At 38.2% G+C, this 26,486-nt stretch overlaps 1 protein-coding gene across 1 annotated transcript; it reads right to left on the bottom strand.

Moving 5' to 3' along the window:
* Positions 1–11,768: 11,768 nt before the first annotated feature.
* On the bottom strand, positions 11,769–25,147 carry LOC131859105 (uncharacterized). The gene is made up of 2 exons (XM_059212639.1): positions 24,745–25,147; positions 11,769–11,812 (listed from the first exon to the last, which is right to left on the bottom strand). Exons 1-2 carry the CDS (start codon positions 25,145–25,147, stop codon positions 11,769–11,771), a joined length of 447 nt encoding a protein of 148 aa, XP_059068622.1.
* Between the last annotated feature and the right edge of the window lie 1,339 nt (positions 25,148–26,486).

Genomic DNA, 26,486 nt, shown 5'->3' with positions numbered 1-26,486 from the left:
ACCATTGGATCATCTTGGACTTTCTCACCCGATAGCCGATCACAAGAAGAGGGTTCCATCAGCCCATCGGCAAGAGTCACACCGACAGTTGTTCCATCGGGATAGGTTACTCCGATCAGTCTAAACACAAGTCAAGTTAATTTGAGGCACATTTCCAATAGATTTTGCCCCAAGCCCTAGATACAACTATCGATATGGATACATACACTGATTACCAAGCCATGGTGAGATATTATACAAATAAACTATTTTGACAATGAAGGATAGTGACTACCTCAAGTGTGTCCAAGATTGTACTGCATTTTCAAATAATTGTTCTTGTTGTGAATACTTGCCAATGGCGTAGGTGAGATGGATGCAAAAGATATGATATATGTACTGATAGATAGAAGAGTCGATCTATCACAAATAATGCCTGTTGTCAGGTTTTCACAACTTGCTTTTATTGCATTTTTTTATTTTTTATGATTTTTTATTTTTTTCGTATTTTTCTTGATTTTTCTCTTTTTTTTTTTGGGGGGGGGGGGGATTTTTTTTTGCTTTTCTGTGCATTGGAAGACTCAGGTGTAAAACTTCTTGAGATGTATGTTGTTGATAGGTTCATCAAACAAGTCCCCTTTTAATGTAGATAGTTGATATGCCCCCGATCCATAGGCTGATATGATAACAAAAGGACCTAGCCAGTTTCGTTCAAACTTGCCTTTCTTTTCTCAATCTTGTTGATTGCAGGGATTTTATTTCGGTGCCAAATCATCGATCTAAAATGCCCTTGGTTTTACTTTGTGGTTGTATCTCCTACACATGCATTTATAGTATGCTTTGAGGTGGTCAAAATCATGTTGATGATATTCATCTAGCAACTCTAATTCCTACAATCGGTTTACCCTGAAATTCCTCATCTGGAATGAATCCTTTCAGTGATACTCTGAGTGATGGTATTTTGACCTCAATGGGCAAGATGGATTCTGAACCATATACAATTGCATATGGTGTGGCTCTTGTTGGTGTGCGGATGTGTATTCATTATGCCCATAAGGTGTGATTCAACTAAATATGCCAATCACGACCATCATCATTCATTGTTTTCTTTAGGATTTTTAGAATGGTTTTATTTGAAGCCTCTGCTTGGTCATTCCCCTGAGGATAATAAGGTGTAGAGAAGCGATGTTGGATATGGAATCTTTCACAAAGTTCTTGCACATCTTGATTTTTGAAGGGTCTACCATTATCAGTGAAAATGGAGTTGGGGATGCCATACCGACAAATGAGATAGTTTAGGATGACGAAAGATATTTTCTTGTCGATAATAGTAGTCAATGGCACAGCTTCAATCTAGTTTGTAAAATACTCAGTGGCCGTGATTATCAACTTGTGTCCATTGGATGAGGAGGGATGAATCTTACCTATGAGTTCAAGTCTCCATTGATAGAAATTTCATGATGTAGTGAACAACTGCAATTCCTATTCTGGTGCATGTATAAGATTGCCATGGATTTGGCATTTCTGAGACTTTCTAGCAAATTTGTAGGATTCCTTTTCCATGATCGGCCAATAATACCCCATTATTAGAAGTTTCTTGGCTAGAGTAAGACCACTTGAATGTGTTCCACAAATACCCTCATGAAGTTCTTGCAAGGCAGTTTCAGATATAAAGTTGCATTTTTGGTTTCTAGATAGATCTGGTGGAAGGATAGCATCTCTTAGGTAGGCATGCATCTTTCCACAGAGTGGTGGGTTAGAACCGAATAGGTGGCATATGACTTGGGATTCAAGATTGTTGTGGGCAAGGAAAAATAATTGCTCAACCAGGAACTCATAACGACTCAATTTTTAGATGGTATTTGTAGGATTGAGGTAATGGTTGCCATGGCATCTGCAACTTTATTATTCAGTCTGGGGATCTATTCGAATTTGATATCTACAAAGTATTTCTTGAAGTCATCCACCATCCTTTTATATGGCATCAATTTGTCATCCTTGGTTTGATAGTCATCATTGACCTGATTGATGACCAATTGGGAGTCTCCAAAGACCTATAACTCTGTGATCTTTCATTCTATTGCCACTTTGATTCCTATGATCAAGGATTCATATTCAAACATGTTGTTTGTGTAAGGGAACATTAACCTATAATATCTCGGGATGGTGTCCTTGTGGAGTGATGAATAGGATGTCAGTACTTGATCCATGTTGTGTGTACGATCCATCAAAGTACAAAACCCATGGTTGTGTTGTGATGGTCAAGAAATCTGTGTCTGGAAATTCAACATGCATTGGATGATTGTCTTTTAATGGTGCTTTTGCTAATTGATCTGTTATAGCTTGACCTTTGATTTCTCTTTTGTCTATGTACTGAATGTCAAACTCTCTCAAAATCATCACTTATTTAGCTAGTCTTCCTGTTAAAGCATCTTTGCTGAGTAAATACTTTAATGGGTCTATTTTTTCTATTAGCTTGATTGTGTGAGCTAGCATATAGTGTCAAAACTTTTGGGAAGCGAACACCACAACTAAACAAGCTTTTTTAATGAAGGTATAGTTGATCTTGTATCCATTCAATGTTCTACTGATGTAGTAGATCGCTCTTTCTTTTCCTGTTGAATCCTCTTGTGCTAATAAAGCTCTTAAAGATACATTTGTGGCTGATATGTAGAGAAGTAGAGGTTTGTCTACTATCGGTGGCACCAATATGGGTGGATTCATTAGGTAATGCTTTAATTGGCGGAATGATTCTGCACATATGTCCTCCCATCTAAAAGGAACATTCTTGTGGAGTAGGTGAGTGAAAGGGAGGCACTTGTCGGCTAGTTGACCAATGAATCTTCTGATGGATTGTAGTTGTCCCTGTAGAGATCTTAGCTGACTGATATTTCTAGGAGGTGGCATCTCCATAATTTCTTGTACTTTTATAGGATCCACCTCGATGCCCTTTTTTGACACTATGTATCCCAATAGTTTTCTGGATGTTACATCGAACACACATTTTTTAGGGTTTAGTTGAACATTGAATTGTTCTAGCCTCTGAAAGATTTTGTCAAGAATCTCTAGATGTCCTTCCCTTGTAAAATATTTGGCTAATAGGTCATCTACATAGTCTTCCATAAATGTGTGCATCATATCATGAAAGATTGTGGTCATTGCTCGTTGATAGGTTGCTCTTGCATTCTTTAAGACAAAAGGCATGGCATTCCAGTAGTAGGTATCCCATGGACATGTAAATGTTGTTTTATCTTGGTCTTCTAGTATTATTTTGATTTGATTATAGCCTGAGAATCCATCCATAAGTGATAACATGGCATGTCTTGTTGTTAAATCTACAATTGTGTCGATGTTGGGTAAAGGAAAATTATCCTTTGGGCAATCCTTGCTCAGATCTTTGAAGTTGGTGCACATCCTGATACTTTTGTCCAGTTTGGAAATAGGTACTATGTTGGAGATCCACTTTGCATAGTTGATTGGTCAGATTCTCAGGCTATAGTAACTAGGGGAGGAGTATGGGATATCATTATTGCATGGGCAGAGCCACCACCTCTACCATGGAACTCTCTCATGTCAAAATAGTTTGGGTGCACATTGAGCACAAACTCACAATATACTTTTCTCAAAAAATATAATGGCACCTCATAATTATTACAAGGTGGATCATCAAAGACCATCCACCACCTCTGCCAAAAAAGATTCTTCATTTGCACATTGGTACACCAATGTATGGGAAACCTCTTTGCATTAAGAGGTAATGACTGACCAGTTTTGGGATCAATGAAAAGGGCACATATTTGTTGTTTACTAATATTTTTGTTTTTTACTCCCTCGTATGATAGCTCATTGGCATAGAATTGACGACACCTATCCCTAAAGCTTCCTCATTTGGTAATTTGTGTGGAAACAACTATGGCACCACGAGATAATGTTTCTAGGCTAGTGGCGAGGGATTGATGATGCTCAAGTTTGGATGTTTTCAATTTAACAACCAGTCTATTGATTTTAGACGTATTTTGTCCTAACTAATTAATTAATTGCTCCCGTGTTTCAGGTGTGCGGTCAAAAGGAGGAATTAGGGGTGTATCTTGTGGGTTTTCAGGAGGTGCATTTGGTTGTTCTTATTGTGGATTAGAAGAATCTGGTTTTTGAAACAAAAAATGAAAAAACCTAATCAAAATTAATGAAATTAAATTCAAAATGTAAAACAAATTGAACAAATGGGAAAGAAAGACAAAAATAAACAAAAACTAACCTTGATCCATAGTGTCTGGAGGAGAAATCTAGCACCCCGTTCGTGGTTTAGGAGAGAAAATGAAGAAAAAACAAACTAAAAACGCGCTATTCACGGGAAAATAAGACCCAATTTTTTTTTTAAACTTTTTTTGACAGGCACCGCGTACGCGGTTCTTTTGGGATTATTAGCGCGTACATGCTCATTTTCCTATAAGTAGAGCATACACACTCATTTTCCTATAAGTAGAGCGTACGTGCTCATTTTCCTAGAGGTAGTGCGTACGTGTTCCTTTCCCTAAAAGCAACGTGTACGTGCTATCTTCTCTAGGCTCGGGAACAACAAACCTAAGCGCGCATGCAGTCACTTCAAATTTTAGAACTGCGTACGCGCTGCTTGTTTTTCCATGTTTTTTTTGGGTGGTGTCCACTTTTTTGACCACCATCTTTGTGCACATACCCATATATCCTTTCTTTTTACTATTTTATGATCTAATACTACCATTTGATGGTTTTCACCATTAGATCCTTTTTTGTCTTTTATTTTTTTTGCAACTAAAAGACTTGGCACTCCCCCTGGTTGAAGATATCGTTATGATTTTTTTTGGTGGAGCATGTTTCAGGGTTCACTATATAGAGGTAATGGACAATAGTGTCGTCATCTAGGAAGATAGGTATATTGAGTTTCTCAGGTTGTTCCCAATCTATGAGTTCAAGATGTACAAGGGGTAAGGAATCATTAGGTGGATTAAGGTCTGATGTTGTAAGGGTCATGATAGAGACATTATCAAATTTGTTAATAAGATCAAGGCCTATGATTGTACTCTCCTCGCGATTGTCTATCTCGTATCGAATCTGCTTGTTCTCACTAGCATCATAAATATGTTGTGGTCCAAATTCAAATGATTGAGACCCTGAGCTTTCTCCTTCACAGAGTATTGATGTATAGGTATGAACCACATTTATATCAATGTCTTTGGTTACATCAGAACAAGAATCCCACTCCCACTCATTTGAGTATGTGCCAAACCTGTCCTACAGTTTATGGAATTGCTCATAAAACATTTGAGTTGCTTCTACTTTCCTAATGGAAAATTATTTTTGTCTTTGCACACATTCCTCCTCTTGCCTCTTTTGGATTGCTTTTTCAGCTTCTTTTTGTTGTGACATTCCTTGTTTCTTTTGTTGTCACTATGGGCATTCTTGTTGTCAATTTTGTTTCCATGTGGACTTTTGTTGCTAATTTGTTTGTTGCCTGTAGACTAGAATATCCTGACCAAAGCCTATTCCTAATTTATCTTTAGCACTTTGAGTAGAAAGATGTATGTATTCTAGAATACATTCTTTTCTTTTTCCAATAGGACCTATAGATGTATAAAAATGACCGTATTCCTAAATGAATATTTAATGTTCATTTTATTCCCATCCCTCTATTTATTTAAATTTAATTTAACTAAATCACTCCTATTCTTCTATTTAAATAAATAAATTATTCAATTTATTTAGTTAAATTCACTAAAGCCCTTTGCATCATTTAATTAAATAAATCATTTTATTTAATTAAATATCTTCTTCTTACTTTAAATTAAATTTACACTTAATTAATAGTTTATCTCGAATTGAATAAATCTAATTTATTCAATTTCCCAAATTGCAACCAAATTAAAATAAAGCAATTTATTTTAATTAAATCTATTTTCCCTCACCCACTTGCATTTTCCTACATCTCCCACTTGCATCCTATACCCTATTCCTAATTTCTTCTAGAATCCATCTAATCCTAATCAATTAGCCCAAACCCATTCATTATCCCCTTTCCCTAGATTTGAGGAGGTCACTTCTCAAATTTGGAGTAAAGTCTTCAAAAGGCACTAAAGCCTTTATCCATTCAACAAGCTAACTTGTTGAATACCCCCAAATTTGGAAGGACTCTTACAAATTTGTTCCCAAAGTCTTCAAACCATTAATGGTTAACTAACCCTTAGTGGCATGGTTAGAGACTTTTTGACTAACTTAACCTCCATCTAACCCAGGGGTCTCATCAAGCATTCATTGCTTTGACAATGGTTATCCCTTTAACCTTTCCACAAGAGTTTACCCCTTGGATAAAAGCTTTATCCATTGGATAACCCTAACCTAACCTTAACCCTTACCTCCTAAGGTAACCATAAGGTCTTCTCAAGCATTTAATGCTTCTTTCATCTCCTCTCAACCAGTCTTATGTTGACAATTGTCACCATTTCATTGGTAAAAATTGTAAACATGGATTGATAACTTTCAATCCTGACCCTTGATTAACTCCTTCAATCTCGACCATCCATTTCCCTATTTTCACTATAAATAGAGATCTCAATCCTCCATTTTAAGGATCCATGCAAGCTTTTAGTATCTCATTTATGCTCAAATTTATCAATACATCTAGCTTCTCTTTGTAATAGGAATTAATCTAATAAGCACTTTAGATTATTTCCTTTATCATTAGCTTAAATCATTAACTAGTATATCATGTTAGGATAGTATTACTACCAATCTTGTCATCTTATAATCTAGTTTATTACATTTGTAGGATCATGCATGGATAGGATGCATTTCATAATTAAAATCAATCATAAGCATCCCTTGTTCTTGCATTCGTCATCCCTAAGCCACTCTTCTCAGTGATCTGAGAGCAAAGGCATTGGCTTGAGGGATCTTGTGAGATAGAGAACCATGGAACCAACCTTGGGAAGTTGAGTCATTCCTCATGACTCCATAACTTGCACTGAGAAGTCCCGTGGGTGTGTGAACAAGCCTCTTTGAGACCGCGTTTTCGCATTTTGAGTGTCATTGCCCCGCTTTTCCTGCACACAAGACCTTTTCCTGTGTATCCCATCCTTTGCATGATTTTGAATCCATTGCCATATTGCTCTGTTGGTATTGTGACACTTAACATTGTTGCTTGTGTGTCCTCGTCATCCTTGTATAACCAATTAAAGACATCCTTATCTTTTGTTTCATCTACTATTGTTCCTGCTTGAATAAACATACCATCAAAGAGTGTGATGGGTTGTGAAGATTTTTTCTTGGATCTTATGGTTGTCCATGAGACCTTGGTGAAATTGGAAATTTTGATAGACATAAGGATGGTTCAAAAGAGTATTCTCCCATGCCTTTTTCCTTTAACTTCATATTTTTCTCAAAATATATGGATAGAGATTTGAGCTAGTCTTTACTGTTTGATGGTGTGGAAGTGAGAGATTCCCTGTTGTGTGGTACAAGAATATTTTGAGTTGCTTTGAGATTACTGCAATACTGAAAAGGATTAGTGTTTGCTGAGATGGAAATTTATTATCCATCATACGGGAATTTTAGGCACTAGTGATACCATGTAGATGGTACTGCCTGCATTTCATGGATCCAAGGATGACCCAAGAGTATGTTGTAAGAAAAGTCTATGTCCAAGACTTGATAGAGAGTGCCCCTCTGAACTAGTCCTACTTGAATGGGTAATACCACAATCCCTTTTGATGATCTTTCGTCGTCATCGTACACTTTTATTGTTATCTTTTTCCTAGGATCAATGGTTGTTTATAAGAAACCCAATGCATAGATAAGTTTTAGAGTATGAATATTTAGGCCGGCTCCTCCATCTATTAGTACACATTTCACTTGATGTTTATAGACTAGGACTTCAATTTGAAGAGGAGTATTATGTGGATGACTCAAGGAGACGTTATCATGTTCATAAATGACAGATTATGAGGTATGGTTAAATATCCCACCATGGCTTGGAATCGATCAATATCCAGGTTGTTTGGAGTCGTAATGTCTACAAGAGTCTCTAGAATATCTTTGTGTGTTGGCAAGATTTTGAGAAGCTCTAGTATTAATATTTGGGTTGGTGTTTTATGTAATTGATCTACCAAGTTGTATTGATTTTTCAGAGGAGTGGATGCTTTAGAAGTGTTTCCTTTTAATAGATACTTGCGATTAGCCTTCTCCCAATATCCTTGAGATACGTAAAGCCTTTGTTCTAAAGGTTGGGAAGCCTCCTAAGGGAGTTTATCATTGACGGCCAAACAAGAAGCCTGATTATGAACCTTAGCATAGAAACTTTGAGCCGAGTCAGTATCCAGACATTTGCAATATCATAGTGCAAGGGTGGGGAAGAATCCACCCCCAAGATCGCTCACCATATATCTCCCAAGATAACTACTCAATTGTGAAGCAACTCACTTTGAGTTAATTTCTGGCAAAAGTCAAAAAAACGGGCGCCCCCTAGGGGGTGACACAACTATTTGAGCTGATAGAGTATCGAGACTAGTGGGCGATGATATTGCTTATGACCTTTGAATAAAGAGTCTGACTGAAGTGCATGTTGTATCTAAACCTATCAAAACATTGGAGATTTGAACACATCCTCGTAGAACATACACTTATTGTTTGGATTAAGCAAAATGGTTGTATCTTTGGTGTCGTGCTTTCATTTGTTACTTGATAAAATCATCTATCAATACTAAAAACTCAAAGCAAAATTCCAAAAATCACATAAAAACAACCAAGTCAAAATATCAAGATAGTTTAGTGCGTAAGAGCAACTTCTTAACATGTGGAAACCATCTTTCAGTGCATTAAACCTTCACCTTAGTGCATCAAGTGTAACCATTAGCGCTTCAGAAGAAACCAAAACTAACCATTTCAAGTAGCGTGTTTTGAAAGCAGTTTAGCATGTTGAAGCATCAGCTTAGCGCGTGGAAACCTAATCTTCATGCGTAGGGTTTAACAGTTAGCACATAGGCAGCCCATATTGGCACATAACCTTTTGAACCAAGGCAAAATCAAGATAAACCAGTTAGCGCCTAACAGGGGGCAGCAAAGCACGTAGGGTCTTTTCTCTAGCACATTGAGGACTTTTTATAGCGCATTGAGTCTTTGTTTTAGCGCACAACCAAAACCAAAAAAAAGCGGGCAAAACAGAGGTCAATTTTAAAAATTTTAAAAACAATTTTGAAAGCTTTCCTTCATCAGCCTAAACTTCATCAAGCAGAAAACCAAAATAGAGTATCAAAAGCTATTTCTAAAGCAAAATTTCCATCAAACAAAGTTGTCCAAAATCTAAAACTAGTCGCAAGGTAAACATATCTCTCCTATCAAAATCAAGAAACATCATCGCAAGTATCAAACAGATCCTTCCATCAAATGGATTTTTATCCCAAAACACACTTGTTTTAAAAACTCCAAGTTGTCAAATCGAGTTTCCATATCGAGAAAGCTTGTATTCCATATCATTTGACACACTTTGTCGTGAGGGGGCATCTAAACCTTCATTTTGATAAAGTAAACCTTGAGTTTCCAAAACAAGCTAAACTAAATCCAAAACAAATCAAAGGAAACCATTGATCGCTTGTGCATGACGAATCCTCATATTCTGAGATGAAATAATATTTATCATAACACTAAGTTGAAGAAACAGCAACCAAGTTCTTCAAAACTTGCCAAAAGAAATAAATTTTATACATCAATTGCCAGCTCTTCAAATCTCATTGCACATTCCTTCGTCATATACACTTGTATTTTCAAAACAAAACAAACGAATTTGACAAGGAACCCTTAAGGAGTAGGGCATTCTATCAAAAATCAGCATTCAGTCAGCACATAAATCAAGGAGGGAAGATCAATCCGGCCCTTTCCCAAAGAGTGCATCACTTATAGCATACCCTGATTTGAACCACCAACCCTTGAGCAAAACATTGAAGAAGAGTTCGTTCCTTTTGTCACAAAAATTTTCTACTAGATGCACGTTGTTACTCACTCTCAACGAAACAAACAAAGTGAAATGCAACCGTAATCCAACATGAATCAGAGATTATCAAATCCTTTCAAGGGTCTGCATCTAGAAGACACTAAAATTACTGAGGAACTCCTTCAAGAGTGTCAAGAAAGTGCTTCATTTCAAAGGCTTGTAGAAAGGCTCATGGAAAATGACAAAGAAAAATATCTGCCATGCTTACAAGCAAAGGAGTTAAACTTCTTGAAGATTTGGACACGAACATTTTTAGAACAAGATCTCAACATTATGAATATCAAGAATGACAAAGGGAGGAAGAAACACGTGACCCCGAGCAAGATATCCCTGAGAAAAATATCCTAGAGCAAAGCATACCATTCCACACACCATTTCAGCCTAGAACTAATGCAAGGGAAGAACTCTTCCCTCGGCAAAATAATGCACCTTTGATTGCTCTCACTCAACAAATGAAAATATTACAAAGACAAATGCAAGACATGCAACAAGGTACAACAATATGATACTCCTTAACTGAAATTTGTCCTTATCCTTTTGACAAACAGTTAAACATGGTAGCTTTTCCTCCAAACTCAGACGTTCCCAAATTTGACAAATATGATGGGAAAAGTGACCCCCATAATCATGTTCGAGAATTTTGTACAATGAGTCTTGAATTTACCCATGATGACACCTATTTGATGAGGTTATTCCCAAGAAGCTTGGGAGGGAAAACAATGGAATGGTTATCCAAAATCACACCTCCCGTCAGATCATTCAATGAACTAGTCAACAAATTCATAACTCAATGTTCCTATAATTTTCAACATGCTATCACTATGCTGGATGTCTGTAATACCAAGCAGAAAAACAATGAAACATTCATGATATTCCTTCAACGTTGGCAACGTATGGTTTCGAGATATCGTCATGATGTGCCCGAAAAGGAAAAGATCAAAATTTTCATCAACAACTTGAATAGTGAGATGAGTTACAGACTCAAACTCCAATGCATACCATCTTTTGCCAAGTTGATTGAGAATGGCATCCAAGTAGAAGAGGCATGTGTCAAGAAAGGAACATTGAAATTCTTCAAAGAAGGAACAGGTTCATCCAACTACAACAACCAAAACAACAACAACTTAGACAAATCCAGATTTTGGACTAGAAACAAAAACAATAGAAATGAAGGAGGAAATGAATCAAATGATCCAAAATCAAAGCAGCCCGTGCTCGCATTATCTGATAATCCTCAAGCTACAAAGAATCCCAAAGGTGCTAACCAAGGCACTAACACTTATGCACCGAATACCAATCAAGATCAACTCAACACAAACAATACCCAAAACAATAACACCAATCGAGGACCTAATCCAAACTCACGAGGCAACGCAAACAACTTTCAAAAATGCATTTACACACCACTGGGACAATCATTAGAGTCAGCATTCAGAGAACTCCTGGCAATCAAAATTATCTCCTTACCAACAATCAGCAACTTTGAACCACAAATCAAACCACCTTGGTGGAATGACTCACACTTTTGTGATTTTCATCGTAACAAAGGTCATCAAACAAATGATTGCATGAGACTGAAAAACATTGTTCAAGACATGATTGATAGAGGTGAATTAATATTCGTTGGTCTCAAGACAAATGGTGACCATGGAGCCTTTAAAAATCCTCTTCCAAACTACAACAAGGATGGAGCTTCAACCTCGAACGATACACGTGGAGCTCGTATCAATGACATATACAATAACACCATCAATCATATATCAATTGAAGACAATCAAGTAAACGTCATCACCATTAGAGATGAGCGTGACCATGAATCTGTCAACGTAACAACTAGAGCTCAAAAATATGTCTTGAAAGGGCATATGTCAACAACAAACACCGTACCCAAAATTCAATATGATCTAGTCAGTCAACTACGCAAGACTCCTGCTCAAATATCCATACTAGAATTGCTGAAACTTTCGCCAAAACACAAAGACATATTGGAGCAAGCATTATTGGATACAAATGTACCTCAAGATTTGGATGCTGACAAAATTCGAAGCCATGGTGGCTCATATGAAAGGGCCTCATAACCTCACCTTTTTTGAGCATGATAATATCTCATTGAGCCATCCACAAAATACTCCACTCCACATTGAAGTCTTGGTCTACAAGCATCGAGTCAAAAGAGTATTAATAGATGGAGGAGTTGGACTCAATATCTGTACCTTAAAACTTATCTGTGCATTAGGCTCTTTGAGCAATCTATTGATCCACACAAAAAGATCACTATCAAAGCATATGATGATGAAGAAAGATCATCTAAAGGAACAATAATGTTGCCAATACAAGGGACCAATACAAAAGGACACTATGTGCCAAGTCTTGGACATAGACCTCACATACAATATCCTATTGGGTCGACCTTGGATACATGAAATGCAAGCAGTACCTTCTACTTATCATCAATGTGTTAAGTTCCCCTACAATGGATAGGAAATTTCCATATCAGTAGATCATAATAATTTTCAACATTGTAATGCTATGGGGGCAGCCTAAGACAACTTGGTTCCACATAATAGAGAAAAACAAAGTTACTCAACACCAGATCCTCAGCGAGAAAAGTCTACTTCACTGTCTATGGATTTCAAGTAGAAAATGAAAATCAAAGAGCAAGGCATGGGAGAGTACTCTTTGGAACCCATGTGTTTAACCAACTTACCAACATCACCTAAATCTCTTGGATTACCTATAGCATCAACACATCAAGCAACCCAACCCATCACCAATTTTGATGGCACATTTATCCAACTAGGTACTCTAGCACATGAATTAGAGGAAAAGGACATCCTTAGTTGGTTATACAAAGATGAAGAAGAAGACATAATAGCTACTGTGGAGATAGTTATACCCACAAACCTGTATGGAAAAGGCTACTTAATCATGCAACAAATGGGATACAATGGCAAAGGACCTATTGGTAAGCGAAAGGAAGGCATCACAAAACCATTGGATCCTCCTTCACAATTCAGTAAAGACAAAAAGGGATTGGGCTTTGAACTCACTCTACTACCAAAAAGGGCACCACGTAAATGTCAAAAACCTCAGTGGAAAGCAAAGAAGAAATACAAAGAAGACTCCTGGCAAGAAGCACTATTTGAGTCAGCTGAGACAATACGTAAAGAATGTGAACATCAAGAACAAAAGCAATGTCAACGGTAGCCTATCAACCAAAAGAAAGAAGCATCTACTGCAGAAGCCCATCATATTCAAGAACCAATATCCAACAAAGAAGAATCACCTCTTGATTACATCATTCCTCCCCAAGGAGAGACAGTATATGAACAAATGCAAAGAGTGGAAGTGGAATCTGACATAGAATCAGAGAAAACTATCAAACTTGTATCAATTATCAAAGACCTGTTCTCACCCTACAACATACCAGTTCACATCATTGCTAGAATCTGGGATAATACCTCTGAGACTGATACCAATGAATATGAATGGGGCATTTGTTCTAATGTTACTAAAGATATTTGTGCAAATGACAGTAATACACCCACCTCTCAAGAAGAACGCAACACAAAATCTAGACCACTTGAATTTAGTCCACAAAATATCGATGACGCCAAGGAAAACGAGCAACAACATTATGAACAAGTCTATAGGGAAAATGATACCATCAAAGACCTTGATGAAATCCTTAACATCTTTAACACCTAGGCCAATCATGATGCTACCTCTGTCCTAACACTTACAGTAGTAGAACTGGATCCACCAAATGATTCCTTACCACTTGTCTTTCCTGACCTCATAGATTGGGACGGACTTGAAACTCATGATATACCAATTTTCCCAAATGATGAATCCATTATCCATTACTTATGTACTATTAACCCGAAGATAGACTCTACCAGTGAACAAAGTAACGACATCTACAATCAGGGGAGTGCCAAGTCTCTCTGTCGCAAATTGAATGAAAAAGTAAATAACTGTAAAACCTGCAACTTGCGGCGTCGTCCGAGTCCCGAAACCTGCACTTATATCTGAAAAGGTGTTTGGGCGGCTATATAGGGTTTTTCCTTAGTCAAACCCCCGCTTCGGTGATTTCCACCTCCATGAATAGCCAAGTTGTATTGTAAAATGTATTGTGTGTGCAGACCTATTGTGTGTTCATCGCCAAGATTTCCTTATGAGGGGAATGAGAGTTGATAGAAGTAGAAGATGATTTAGTTGAAGTGAGATCATCATCACTACTAAATATAGCATTCACATTGAGAGATGGTCTTTTAGATGCTTTGGTACGTTTGCAGGGATTATAGCCGAGTCCAAAGGCATAATTGTGAAAATTAGTCTCTAGAGGAACTTTTATCCCTTGTTCATGAGCACCACAACCATTTCCATGATACCCATGCTTAGCAAAAATGCGAAAACCACGACCATAACAATCAGCCATTTCAGGAAGAGAAGGTGGTTTTTCATAAGACAAAGAATCAAATTCTTCAGAATTAAAGGTGTGAGGAGAAGAAGTTTGAGAAGCGGCCACAAAATTATTGCTCATAGGTTCAGGTAAGACTGATTGATCTCTAGTTTCTTCCTTCTTTTTAACTTTAAGCTCTCTAGGAGGAACCCTATACTCACCTACGAAGGTGGGAGTAAAGTCAAGAGATCCCCAATCGTCTTCTACGAGAACCTTCTCAAGATCAAAAGCCTTTTCATGTGTAGACTCAAGTCGAGAAGGATCTTCTTCAGGAGCTTTAGGCTCATCCAAAGAATTTTGATTATCAGAGGGTAATGATTCATCCATAGGTATCTTGTTTAACGGGTCATCACTAGAAGAGGAAGGCTTATAAGAACTCCCTTTGGAAGTAGATGTTTGCAAACAGGCCTGAAGTTTAGTATCACCTATCAAGGTATATGTCTTATTGTTATAAATGAATTTAACTTGTCTATGCAATGTAGAGGGGATAGCTTGCATACTGTGAATCCAAGGTCTCCCTAATAACAAGTTGTATGATAGATTTCCCGACATAACATGGATAGGAGTAGGCAAAGTAACAGGTCCCATTGTGATGGGTAAAGTGATAATACCTAATGAAGACTTAGCCACATTATCAAAGCCTTGAATGGGACGAGAGTCAGGCTCAATAAGGGATGTATCCACATTCATCTTATGCAATAGATTAATGCTACACACATTAAGGCCAGAGCCATTATCTACCAGTGTTCGTCTTATAGCAGTGTCATTTATGATAACCACAATCATCAAGGGATCATATTGATGTTGAATTTCACTAGTAGGCAACTCATCTTGGGTAAACACAATCTGAGCTTTAGGATTCATCACAGAGTTAACCAAAGACACTATATTACTAGATGTATTAGGTGGAGGAACATTCAAATCTTTCAAGGCATCTTGTAACATTCCATGATGAGCGGAAGAAGTTTGGATCAAATCCCAAAGGGATATCTTAGCAGGAGTAGCTTTAAGTTGTTCTATGAGATCATAGTCCTTACTAAGCATTTGTGAAATCCGAGGAGCTTGAGGAAGAATAGGTTGGGAAGGAGGAAGTGAAGTTGGGATAACTGGAGGAGGATTAGGTTGCGTATTGTTTCTAGTGTTATAGGTATGAGCAACCGCATGATAACTCTCTCTAGTTAATTGCTTAGCATACTCATAAGGGCTCTTAATAGAATAACCTCCTTGCACAGTAATAATAGGTTTCTTAGGAGTGCAAAAAGAATCATTAGCATAACCACCTTGAACCACTAAGATAGGCTTATTTAAAGGTTGAGAAGTTTGAGAAGGACAAGCACCTTGGATAGTGAAGAGAGGTTTGTTAGGTGTTTCATTCACATGTATCAAATTGATTGAGGATGGTTTAGAGGAATGAAAAAAAGTGTTGAAAGAATTATTGATAGTCTTCTCTTGCACTAAAATCTTATCACGGATCAAATCAATTTTAGGAGAGAGACAAGGGATAGGCATTGATGTTCTAGTAGGAAAAGTAATACTAGGAAAGGTCGTATCATCCTTTATCATCAGAGGATTTACATGGGGAATAAACTCTGTAGGAGAAGGATCAACATTACTCTCTAAAGTATCACTTTTGAGAGGGAGATCTTTGAAAGAGATGTTAACCATCTTGCTTTGAACTAAGGTATCCTTATGAGTAGAACCAAGTTGAGGAGAGGGAGATGCTTTATTTTTAGAGGGAGAATAATTGAGATTCAAGGAAGGTGAGAAATTATCAAGGGAGAGAGAATAATCTACACCTTCTTCTAATGGTTCATCCCAAATAGTGAAGTTGTTGAAAGGAATGTTTGAAGTATTGTCAATTTCGGGAGAAGAGATAACATTGTTTATTAATTCCTCATCCTTAGAAGGGAGAGCATCAATAGATGTGTTAAACTCATCCTCTTTCCTCAAAATATGTTCAATATGATCTTTAGGGGAGAGAGAATTAAGGAAATTGCTTATTATTTCATCTTCTTTCTCTAAGGGATGCTTATGTGTAAGACAAACTTTAGGAGAAGGGTAAGCATTTATCACTAATTCATCATCTCTAGTGGGAATTTTGTTGGGAAAGGAAATGCCATCACTAGGAAATGTAGGGATAATGTCATCTTCTTGCACAAAAGGATTCTCATGAAGGGAGTGTTTTTTAGGAGGAACATGAACATATTTCTCCAAAGATTCATGCTTAGGAAGGAGATCTTTGAAAGAAGTGTTCATAACCTCTTGTTGCACTAACATGCCCCCATTGGAAGGACCAACTTTAGGAGAAAATAATTCAATGTCCATCAATACCTTTTCACTTAGAGAGGCATCATGGAGGGAAGGTGAAGTAACATTAAGAAAGGTGTTTATGATATCATTCTCTTCCTCTAGGATAGCTAAATAGGAAGGGCACATTTTAGGAGAGTTGTCAAGATCACTCTTAAAGTCTTCATCCTTAGAGCATGGGAGAGTCTCAAAGGGATTGGTAGCAACTCTTTTAGACACTAAAATGTTGTTATGGATGAGGGGAGGTTCTTTAGGAGAAGGAAAAATTGAAACAAGGGAAGCTAACCCATTATCACATCTATGAAATGAATGCATCATGACAACAATTTTCCTCTTTCAAATGATAACACATGCAAAATAGAAGGAAATGTTTAATTTCAACCAATGCAAGCACTTAGAATGTAGATTTAGAAAATGAAATTTATGATTCAAATGAGTTCCTAAATCAGATTTGAAATTATTGACCACAATTAAGCTATCCACAAGTTCAACTTTGAATTAAAAAATTAGGGTTTTAGCAAAAATTTCCTCTAACTTTTTGAATCTTGCAAGAAATTGAGACTTTTGAAATACAATTTTGAATTTGAAATAGCATAAACACTCAAATTTGAAAACATAAATCAAAATTTAGAGAAGATTGGAGTTCACGTCGGGTTCACCAAAATGTGTAGGAGAAAAAGTGACACTAAGCAAACATGCCCTAATCTCACTTTCAACCACACACTTGTGGAATACGAAAGAGCCTAGAGGTATCACACAATTGGCTACTTCTTCTTGTGGAAGAGAGAGCCACAGGCTACCTATTAGGATTTCTATTCCTTTGTTGTAATTGAAAGATGAAATGATGCAAGTTTAATCCCTAAACCCAAAGTGCAAGTATGAACTAATAACAAGATTACAGAATTGAACTTAAATGATGGAAAGCTGTAAACACAAGGACAAGACAAGAATGTAAATGCGTACCCGGAGTTAAAATCTGACTGAAAATGTTCGGGACGGGGGCGCGGGCGCCACTGTCCTGATTTTGCCCCTGAAACTGCTCCGAAAACTGCTGTTTTGCAAAGCTATCAAAAATGCTGAAAACTGCTGTCAAAAGGACCAGGGCGCCCAGCGCCCCTATCCCAGGGACCAGGGTGCCCATCGCCCCTATCCTGGTAGGACCAGGGCGCCCCACGCCCCTGTCCTGGTCTTTTGCTTTGAGATTTGGTGTGTTGTTCGGTTTCCGTCAGCTTCTTCCGGATCTGCAACTTGCGGCGTCGTCCGAGTCCCGAAACCTGCACTTATATCTGAAAAGGTGTTTGGGCGGCTATATAGGGTTTTGCCTTAGTCAAACCCCCACTTCGGTGATTTCCACCTCCACGAATAGCCAAGTTGTATTGTAAAATGTATTGTGTGTGCAGACCTAGTGTGTGTGCAAGGTCCTAAAATGCAAGAAAGCAAACTAGAGCAACCTAGAAAGTAAACCCTAATTGCTTGTAAATGATAATGTAAATGCTCTAAATCAAGATGCAAAGTGATCTAAAGCATGAATAAAGGATATATTGAAGCTTATGCAAAGACATGAAAACAACATGAAATCATACCCAACCCTCAAGGGAGGAGTACAAGCCAATCTTCAGTCGGTAATCTCCTATTGTTCTTCAATGTCTTCCAAGCCCTAAATGGATGAATGAAATTGATAAATGCTTGATAGAGGATGTTGAATGTTGTTGAAGTCTTCAAAGATCTGCTCTTTCGCTGCATATGAGGTTCCTGAAAACAAAAATCCGATCCTTTCTAATGAAGAAAGAGAGCTCTTATATATGAAACCCTAGGTCGTAATTTCGTATTTTGGCCGACCTAGAGATTGAATATCCCGCCAATTTCTTGGGGTTAAGCTTTATTTTATGATTGGATCGTGCTCCTAAAATTTTGGGAAAAATGTCCGGGACCATGTGCATCGGGCGCCATGGTCCCGACAACTTTTCACCAAATTTTCAGGGCCGTCGGATATGATGATTTTAGAGAGAATCTCGAAGTTACAGCTGATTTTGAGATGTTTTGACCCCCGAAATCAAGCCCCCAAGTTCAAAATAGGACCTAATTAGGGTTTTTGATTAAATGATGTATTGGAGGAATAAAATGTAAAGGGCACACTTTAATGAAAGGGCCCAACTTTATGATGTAGGAAATGATAAAATAGGACCTTAGACCTAATTAATTTAATTAATTAAGTGCTAAAGGGGAAATGCAATGCAAAATACAAAATGCGCCAAGGCGGGTGCTAAACTAGGTGTGAAATTGTATCACCCTAGCAAGTGCGTACAATTTACGACGCTACACTCATGATATACCAATTTTCCCAAATGATGAATCCATTATCCATTACTTATGTACTATTAACCTGAAGATAGACTCTACCAGTGAACAAAGTAATGACATCTACAATCAGGGGAGTGCCAAGTCTCTCTGTCGCAAATTGAATGAAATAAAGGATCTGCTGCTAAAAACTAGTCAATGGCAACAATAGATCACAAAAAAGTAAAAATAAAGGACGTATCTGAGGGTGAAAATTTTTTTAAGGCACCTAAAGATGGGAGGCTTGACACTCTTCCTGAGCATTATCATGAGTGATCACCCATATTGATTGAGCCCACTCAATAAATCAACATTGGTACTATAGAAGCAGCCAAAAATATACACCTTGCAGAATCTTTGACAGAGGAAGAAAAATCAGAGTTTATCAAATTTTCTAAAGAAAAGAAAATCAACTTCGCTTGGTCATATGTAGATATGCCTAGGATTGATCCACAATTGATCATGCATCACCTATCCATTACTCCAAGAGCAAAGCCAGTCAAGCAAAAACTGCAAAAGATGAATCCACATGTGGCACTCATGGTTAAAGTTGAGCTGAAGAAACTATTAGATGTTGGGTTCATTCAACCTATCGACTATGCTAAATGGATTTTCAACATTGTACCAGTATCAAAACCAGATGGCAGTATCAGAATATGCACTAATTTTAGAGATGTCAACAAAGCCTATCCCAAGGATGACTTTCCTTTACCTAGTATCAACATAATTGTAGACCTCACAGCAGGCCATGCCATGCTATCACTAATGGATGATTTTTCAAGCTATAATCAAATCAAGATAGCCCCGGAGGATCAAGATAGAACAACATTTACTTGTCCCTGGGGAAAATATTGTTGGAATGTCATGCCTTTTGGCTTAAAGAATGCAGGAGCAACTTATCAACGAGCTATGATGACAATATTTCATGACATGATGCATACCTTCATGGAAGACTATGTAGATGATTTACTAGCTAAATCATTCACCAAAGAAGATCATTTAGACATCTTAGAAAAGATTTTTGACAAATTGGAGAAATTCCAAGTCAGGCTCAACCCTAAGAAGTGTGTCTTTAGGGTTACATCAGGCAAGTTACTAGGTTATATAGTTTTAGCTAAGGGTATTGAAGTGGATCCAGCAAAGGTACAAACCATTATGGAGATGCCACCACCAAAGAACATCAGTCAACTCAGATCTCTACAAGGATGGTTCCAATCAATTAGGCGATTCATTGCTCAATTAGCAAATAAAAGTCTCACGTTCAATCATTTGCTACATAAAAATGTACCATTCAAATGGGAAGCCAAATGTGCCAAATCATTTTATCAAATCAAGCATTATTTAATGAACCCACTAGTTCTAGTACCACCAATAGCAGGGAAGCCACTTATTCTCTATATTTCAACAACAGACATATCACTGGGGGCATTGTTAGCCCAAGAAGATCAACAGGGCAAAGAATGAGCTATATACTACATCAACAGGACATTGAATGGATATGAACTCAACTATACATTCATTGAGAAGGCTTGTCTAACAGTGGTATTTGCCTCTCAAAAGTTCTGGCACTACATGCTAGCTCACACAATTAAGCTAGTTACAAAAATTGATCCTCTCAAATATCTACTCAGCAAGGTAGCTCTTACAGGCAGATTGGCTAAATGGGTCATGATTCTCAGTGAGTTTGATATCCACTACATAGAATGACGAGCTATCAAAGGACAAGAAATTGCAGATCAACTAGCTGAAGCACCCCTACCTAGAAAACAACCTATGGAGATTGAATTTCTAGATAGAGACGTTCTTACTATCTCTACCAAACAATGGACCCTATACTTTGATGGATCCTATACTCAACATGGCTCAGGTGTTGGCATTATGTTGATCACAACTGAAGGGCACACCATACCAAGATCATATCGGCTTATGTTTCCATGCACAAATAACATTGCTAAATATGAGGCACTGGTTATAGGCATCAAAATGGCCCTAGAATGGAAAATCACAAAATTAAAAGTCCACGAAGATTCACAACTAGTCATCAATCAAATCAACAATGACTATCAGACAAAGGATGACAAGCTGCTACCATACAAGCGAATGGTGGATGATTTTAAACAATATTTTGTACACATCACCTTCGAGCAAATACCAAGGTTGGATAACAGAGCAGCTGATGCAATGGCTACTATTGCTTCACTACTAAAAATTCCAGAGCAACATAATCGTTACGAGTTTCTGGTAGAGCAACTGTTCTCCCTAGCCTATGACCATTCTGATTCCCATGTTATCTATGCCTTGACTGGTTCAGACTCTCCATTATATGGACCAATATATGACTATCTTAAGAGCAATACCCTACCCATTGACCTATCTTGAAACCAAAAACACAACTTTATCCGAAAAGCCCCAGCAAGCCGCCCGTTATACTCTTACTGTTGATACTTTGTACCCTCGAGGTCTAGATGGTACTCTTCTTCATTGCCTTGATCGTAATGAATCTAACTCCACTTTACAAGAGCTTCATGAAGGTATCACTCGTCGACAATGGAAAAAGACTCTTATCACTTCGCAAAGAAGTGTCCTAAATGCCAAATCCATGGCAATCTTATACATGCACCAGCACAGGAACTGCAACCCTTCACAATATCCTGGCCCTTTTGTCAGTGGGGACTGGACTTGGTCGGCAAAATTCATCCTTCATCTTCAAATGGACACAAGTTCATTATAACTACAACAGAATACTTTACCAAGTGGATTGAAGCGGTCCGCATGACCACAGTAACTGGGAAACAAATAGCCTCTTTTATCCTTAATTATCTAATCTGCAGATATGGCATTCCAAGCTCCATCATCACAGATAATGGATGACCTTTCAAGAACCAAGATGTGCGAGAGCTATGTGAAAAATTCAAAATCCAACATCGTTTTTCTACACCTTACTACCCACAGGGAAATGGTCAAGTAGAAGCATCCAACAAGACAATATTGAAAATCCTAAAGAAAATAGTGAATGATGCTGGCAAAGATTGGCATGTACAACTTAATCCACCACTTTGGGCATACAGAACTAGCATTTGCACACCAATGGGAGCTACACCATATTCATTGGTATATGGATCAGAAGCAATTTTACCTCTAGAGGTAGAAATTCCATCTCTCAGAGTCTCTTTAAAAGGCCTAATTCTAGATGAAGAGTATTGAGTTAACCGACTACAAGAGCTCAAAATTCTAGATGAAAGACATCAACGTGCCTACACTCATCTCAAAACATATCAACAATGCATGTGCAGGAGCTACAACCACAAGGTCATTCCCAGAATTTTTAAAATTGGTGACCTAGTACTCAAGGAAAATCCTAGGAATCAACAACATCGAGAAAAGAAAGGGAAATTTGAACCTAATTGGTTAGGTCCCTATGTCATCATATCAGCCTATGGATCAGGCGCCTATCAGCTAACAACTTCAGAGGGAGATGTGCTCGATGAACCAACTAACAACATCCATCTAAATAAATACTATACTTGAGTAATCTAATGCATGGAAAAGTCAAAAAATCAAAAACATATAAAAATAATCTGGAAAAGGCAAATAAAAAGGTACAATAAAAGCAACTGGTTAAAACCTGGCAAACATGCCCTATTGTGAGAGGATGACTCCTCTATCTACATCCATACCATTATATCCACAGTAAAGCACTATCGACCATCGCTCGACATTTTTATCATAATATCCTTCCAGGATATACTTAGCATAGTCACTATCCTGGTTTATCATCATATCCTTTCACCACATCTCACCATGGCTTGGTAATCCCTATACATATCCACATTAAGAGGAACACCTAGCTAGGGGCAGTATTAATCAGAACTTGCAGCACACTCAAGCCATCAAAAACTTGTCGCAAACTAAGAACATCATATCCAGCCAACAAAAATCAGCAATCACAAAAACCACACATTGATCACTTAACGGGATTCAAAAAATATGATGGATGATTTTCTGAAGTATCAAATGTTGCATCTTGCATAAAGTTTTGACAATTCTTGCACTTAAACTTTTTGAACTATTGGATCTTCTACATTCTCTCAATGATGCATCAAGCTAGAGAAAGTCGTGGGGACTCCAATATTTTTTAGTTTTATGTCTGTGAGGTGATCATTTGTACTGTGTAAATACTTGTCTTGAGATGTGATTCACAACATATCACTGAAGATATGATTCCACTTTACGCATACAAATAGTTTAATCTTGTTTATTTATATGCAATCCGCACTCAGGTCGTTATGGTTCAATTATACCTTGATGCTTGTGCTATCTTGCAAAATAAAAAATCATGTAAATTTTCTTAGGTCATTATGGTTCAAATTATACCATCATGCTTGTATAAATTTTCAACATATCCCAAACAAATCAACGCTCAATGATGATACCTACAAAGAAAGCAAAACAACATGTGGCTATACAAAGATGACGAATGCAAAATGAGGATGCTCAAATCAATTAGTTGCATATCATTTTACAATTAGTTGCATATCATTATCATACATCTCCTTTTTCAAGATACATCTCATAGCATATCATTATCATACATCTCATTTTCAAGATACATCTCACAGCATATCATTATCATACAACTCATTTTCAAGATACATCTCACAGCATATCATTATCATACATCTCATTTTCAAGATACATCTCACAGCATATCATTATCATACATCTCACAGCATATCATTATCATACATCTCATTTTCAAAATACCTCTCACCACACCATGCATTATCACATCATATTCATCACATATCACATCACATACATCCATCAAAGCATTGCATCATCATAAAATAATAACAAACATATAGAAAACATCATCCATAACACATCACATGAGGATCAAAGAAAATGGTGTCATATATATATATATATATATATCTCAAAGAATGATCAATGTACAAAATATGTCATGTCTATGCTAATACAACAAAATGATCAAAATACGATAGAGACAACATCTCTCAGGTATAAATATATCCTGAGGGAGACGATCTCGCTGTAGATGTCCTAGCACCTGGATCTCCAGGTGGATCTTGTCTAGGAGGCCCTGTCACGCCTCTGCTCTCTGTCCTCAACCCAGTCTCTCAAGATCGACTTGATCTCGACGCTGTAAAACACTACACTCGACACTCCCTGGGTACTACATCCTCATAATGGCACCGATAATAATCTGCCTCCTTGGCTCTCAAAGCCAACTCTCTCAAGGTGTGTCTCATCGGGCCACCTATTGTAGCTCTCTGCAAACTACCTGTGAGCTCCTCTACTTGACCCTAATGCTCTATCTTAGTATCACGCTCTGTGGTCAGCTGAGTAATTTGACGTTGATGCGCTAACAACTATGTCTACAACTATTGCACTAACAACTGTAGAGATCTAATCTACGCATCCTCTAGATGCATTGGAATCTACATCTGTAGGGGTACCTGTGAAGGGGTACCCCATGTCCCTTTGCCTGCTCTCGGTGCTGGTGGGGGTAGCACATTTGACCTCCTCCTCTAGGCCGGTCGTCTAACGTCATCATACCCTCCCACTGCTGCTATCACCTCCCCAACCCTCTCCTCACCCCCAGCTTTGATAGCCAAACCTCCTCTCCCTCTATCCATTGCCACCCGTTGCACTACTCTCTCCGCTCGTATCCCTCTATCGCCACCATCTCCACCCCTATCTCCTCTCCTCCCCCGATCCAATCTCCCCCTATCCACTCGCCGACCTCGGCCTCCTCCTCCACCATCTCTACCATCGTCTCCTCCTCCATCACCACCTCCCTCATCTACATCCTCACCCGCCTCTCCCCGTCTCCCTAGCCTCTCAGGCTGATCATCCTCATCATCATCGAAAGCAGGAATCATCTTCACTAGATTCGATATCTTGTCCACTGCACGCGCTGCAAAAAGTCTTGCAAACTTGTCAGTCATCCCTACATCCACTATCTCAGGGACATAATCCCAAATCTGGTCGGCAAAATGAAAGAACTCCTCCACGGTCATCGCACTATCAATCGTAGGTCCCCAATTTGGAATGTCCTGTCTCCATCGAGCATATAAGCATGCTCCCTATGGAATCCCCTGTTGTCAACCATATTGCCGCAACACCCGGCTATACAGAAACCTCTCAATGACAAAGGGCGTCTGCTCTATCAGATACCTGGACCTGTCAACATAAGGCATCTACATCCCATCCTCTGCCCATACCTCACAACCTGTATATGGTCGCCAGATGACTGTATCAATATCATCCAACACTCTCCTCCAGTGCTCTGGCTTGCCTAGCTTACGCTGGATAACTATCCCTTGGTATTCGTATGCGTATGCACACCCAACAGGCCTATCTCTGTCCACTAGTGGCGTTGCTACGGGAATATGCTCCCATGCCCATACCTGTAGCAGTGTCACTCTAGTTGATAAACTGTTATAGCCTAGGTATACTACCTGATGCAAATCCTTGTATAAGTGGGCTAGCATAGCTGACCCCCATGCAAAGCGGCACCCCCTACGTCACCATGTCCTCCAGAACTAATCCCCATCCCATTGCCAGTCCCTTCGACCTATGATCGGGACATAAGAAACCATCTATGAAACCTACCAACACTGATAGTAGGGGAGCGTAATCCAAATCTAGGAACTCTTGCCAGGGGATCTCGTATCCACAAATTGTGTCATCCTGCAGAATCCGGTGCAGTGCCTTTGTACCACCCTCCTCAATCTGCTCATAGGATAATAGTGCCCCTGCCATAGGAATCCGCATAATCCGGTAGCAATCCTCAGGCATGACTGTGATCTCGCCTGTCGCCAAATGAAAGGTGTTCGTATCACTGTGCCACCTCTCAGCTAATGATGTCAATAAACCCTGGTTCACAATAAACTAAGGCATCTCTAACAATGAGGACAAACCACACCTCTCAATAATATCTCTGTCTACCTATGTCAATCGTTGTATCAATGACCACGGTCTCAGAAATCACTCTCGCGACTAAACCACTCCAATGTGCTCCTGTCATGCAGCAAAACAAGTCCAATATCAGTTCCTCATCAAAACATAGATATCAAAAGTAAATTCATATCAAAACTTGAAACTTTGAAAATCTAATCAAGTTCCACATCATATCAATCCATTTTCATATCAACTCATATCAGCTTGTAACACAACTCAAGTTTCACAATCATATCAACTTGTAACACAAATCAAGTTTCACATTCATTGCAGCTTGTAAAACAACTCAAGTTTTGCATCCATATTAGCTTGTAACACAACTCAAGTTCCACAATCATTGCAACTTGTAAAACAACTCAAGTTCAACATATATATCAACTTGAAACAATTCCTATC

The sequence above is a fragment of the Cryptomeria japonica genome, chromosome 2 (genome assembly GCF_030272615.1).
Source record: "Cryptomeria japonica chromosome 2, Sugi_1.0, whole genome shotgun sequence".
Taxonomy (NCBI): domain Eukaryota; kingdom Viridiplantae; phylum Streptophyta; class Pinopsida; order Cupressales; family Cupressaceae; genus Cryptomeria; species Cryptomeria japonica.
The sequence above is the reverse complement of the archived record's forward strand: the minus strand, read 5'-3'. Positions and strand labels throughout refer to the sequence as shown.

What these genes read in the sequence shown, in the direction of transcription:
- LOC131859105 (XM_059212639.1), bottom strand. Translation starts at nt 25,147, where the DNA reads ATGACCGTGGAGGAGTTCTTTCATTTTGCCGACCAGATTTGGGATTAT. An exon ending in AATGGATAGAGGGAGAGGAG is followed by an intron (nt 11,813 to 24,744) that starts GTTTGGCTATCA and finishes TTACGTTGACAG; the next exon opens with ATTCATGGTCACGCTCATCT.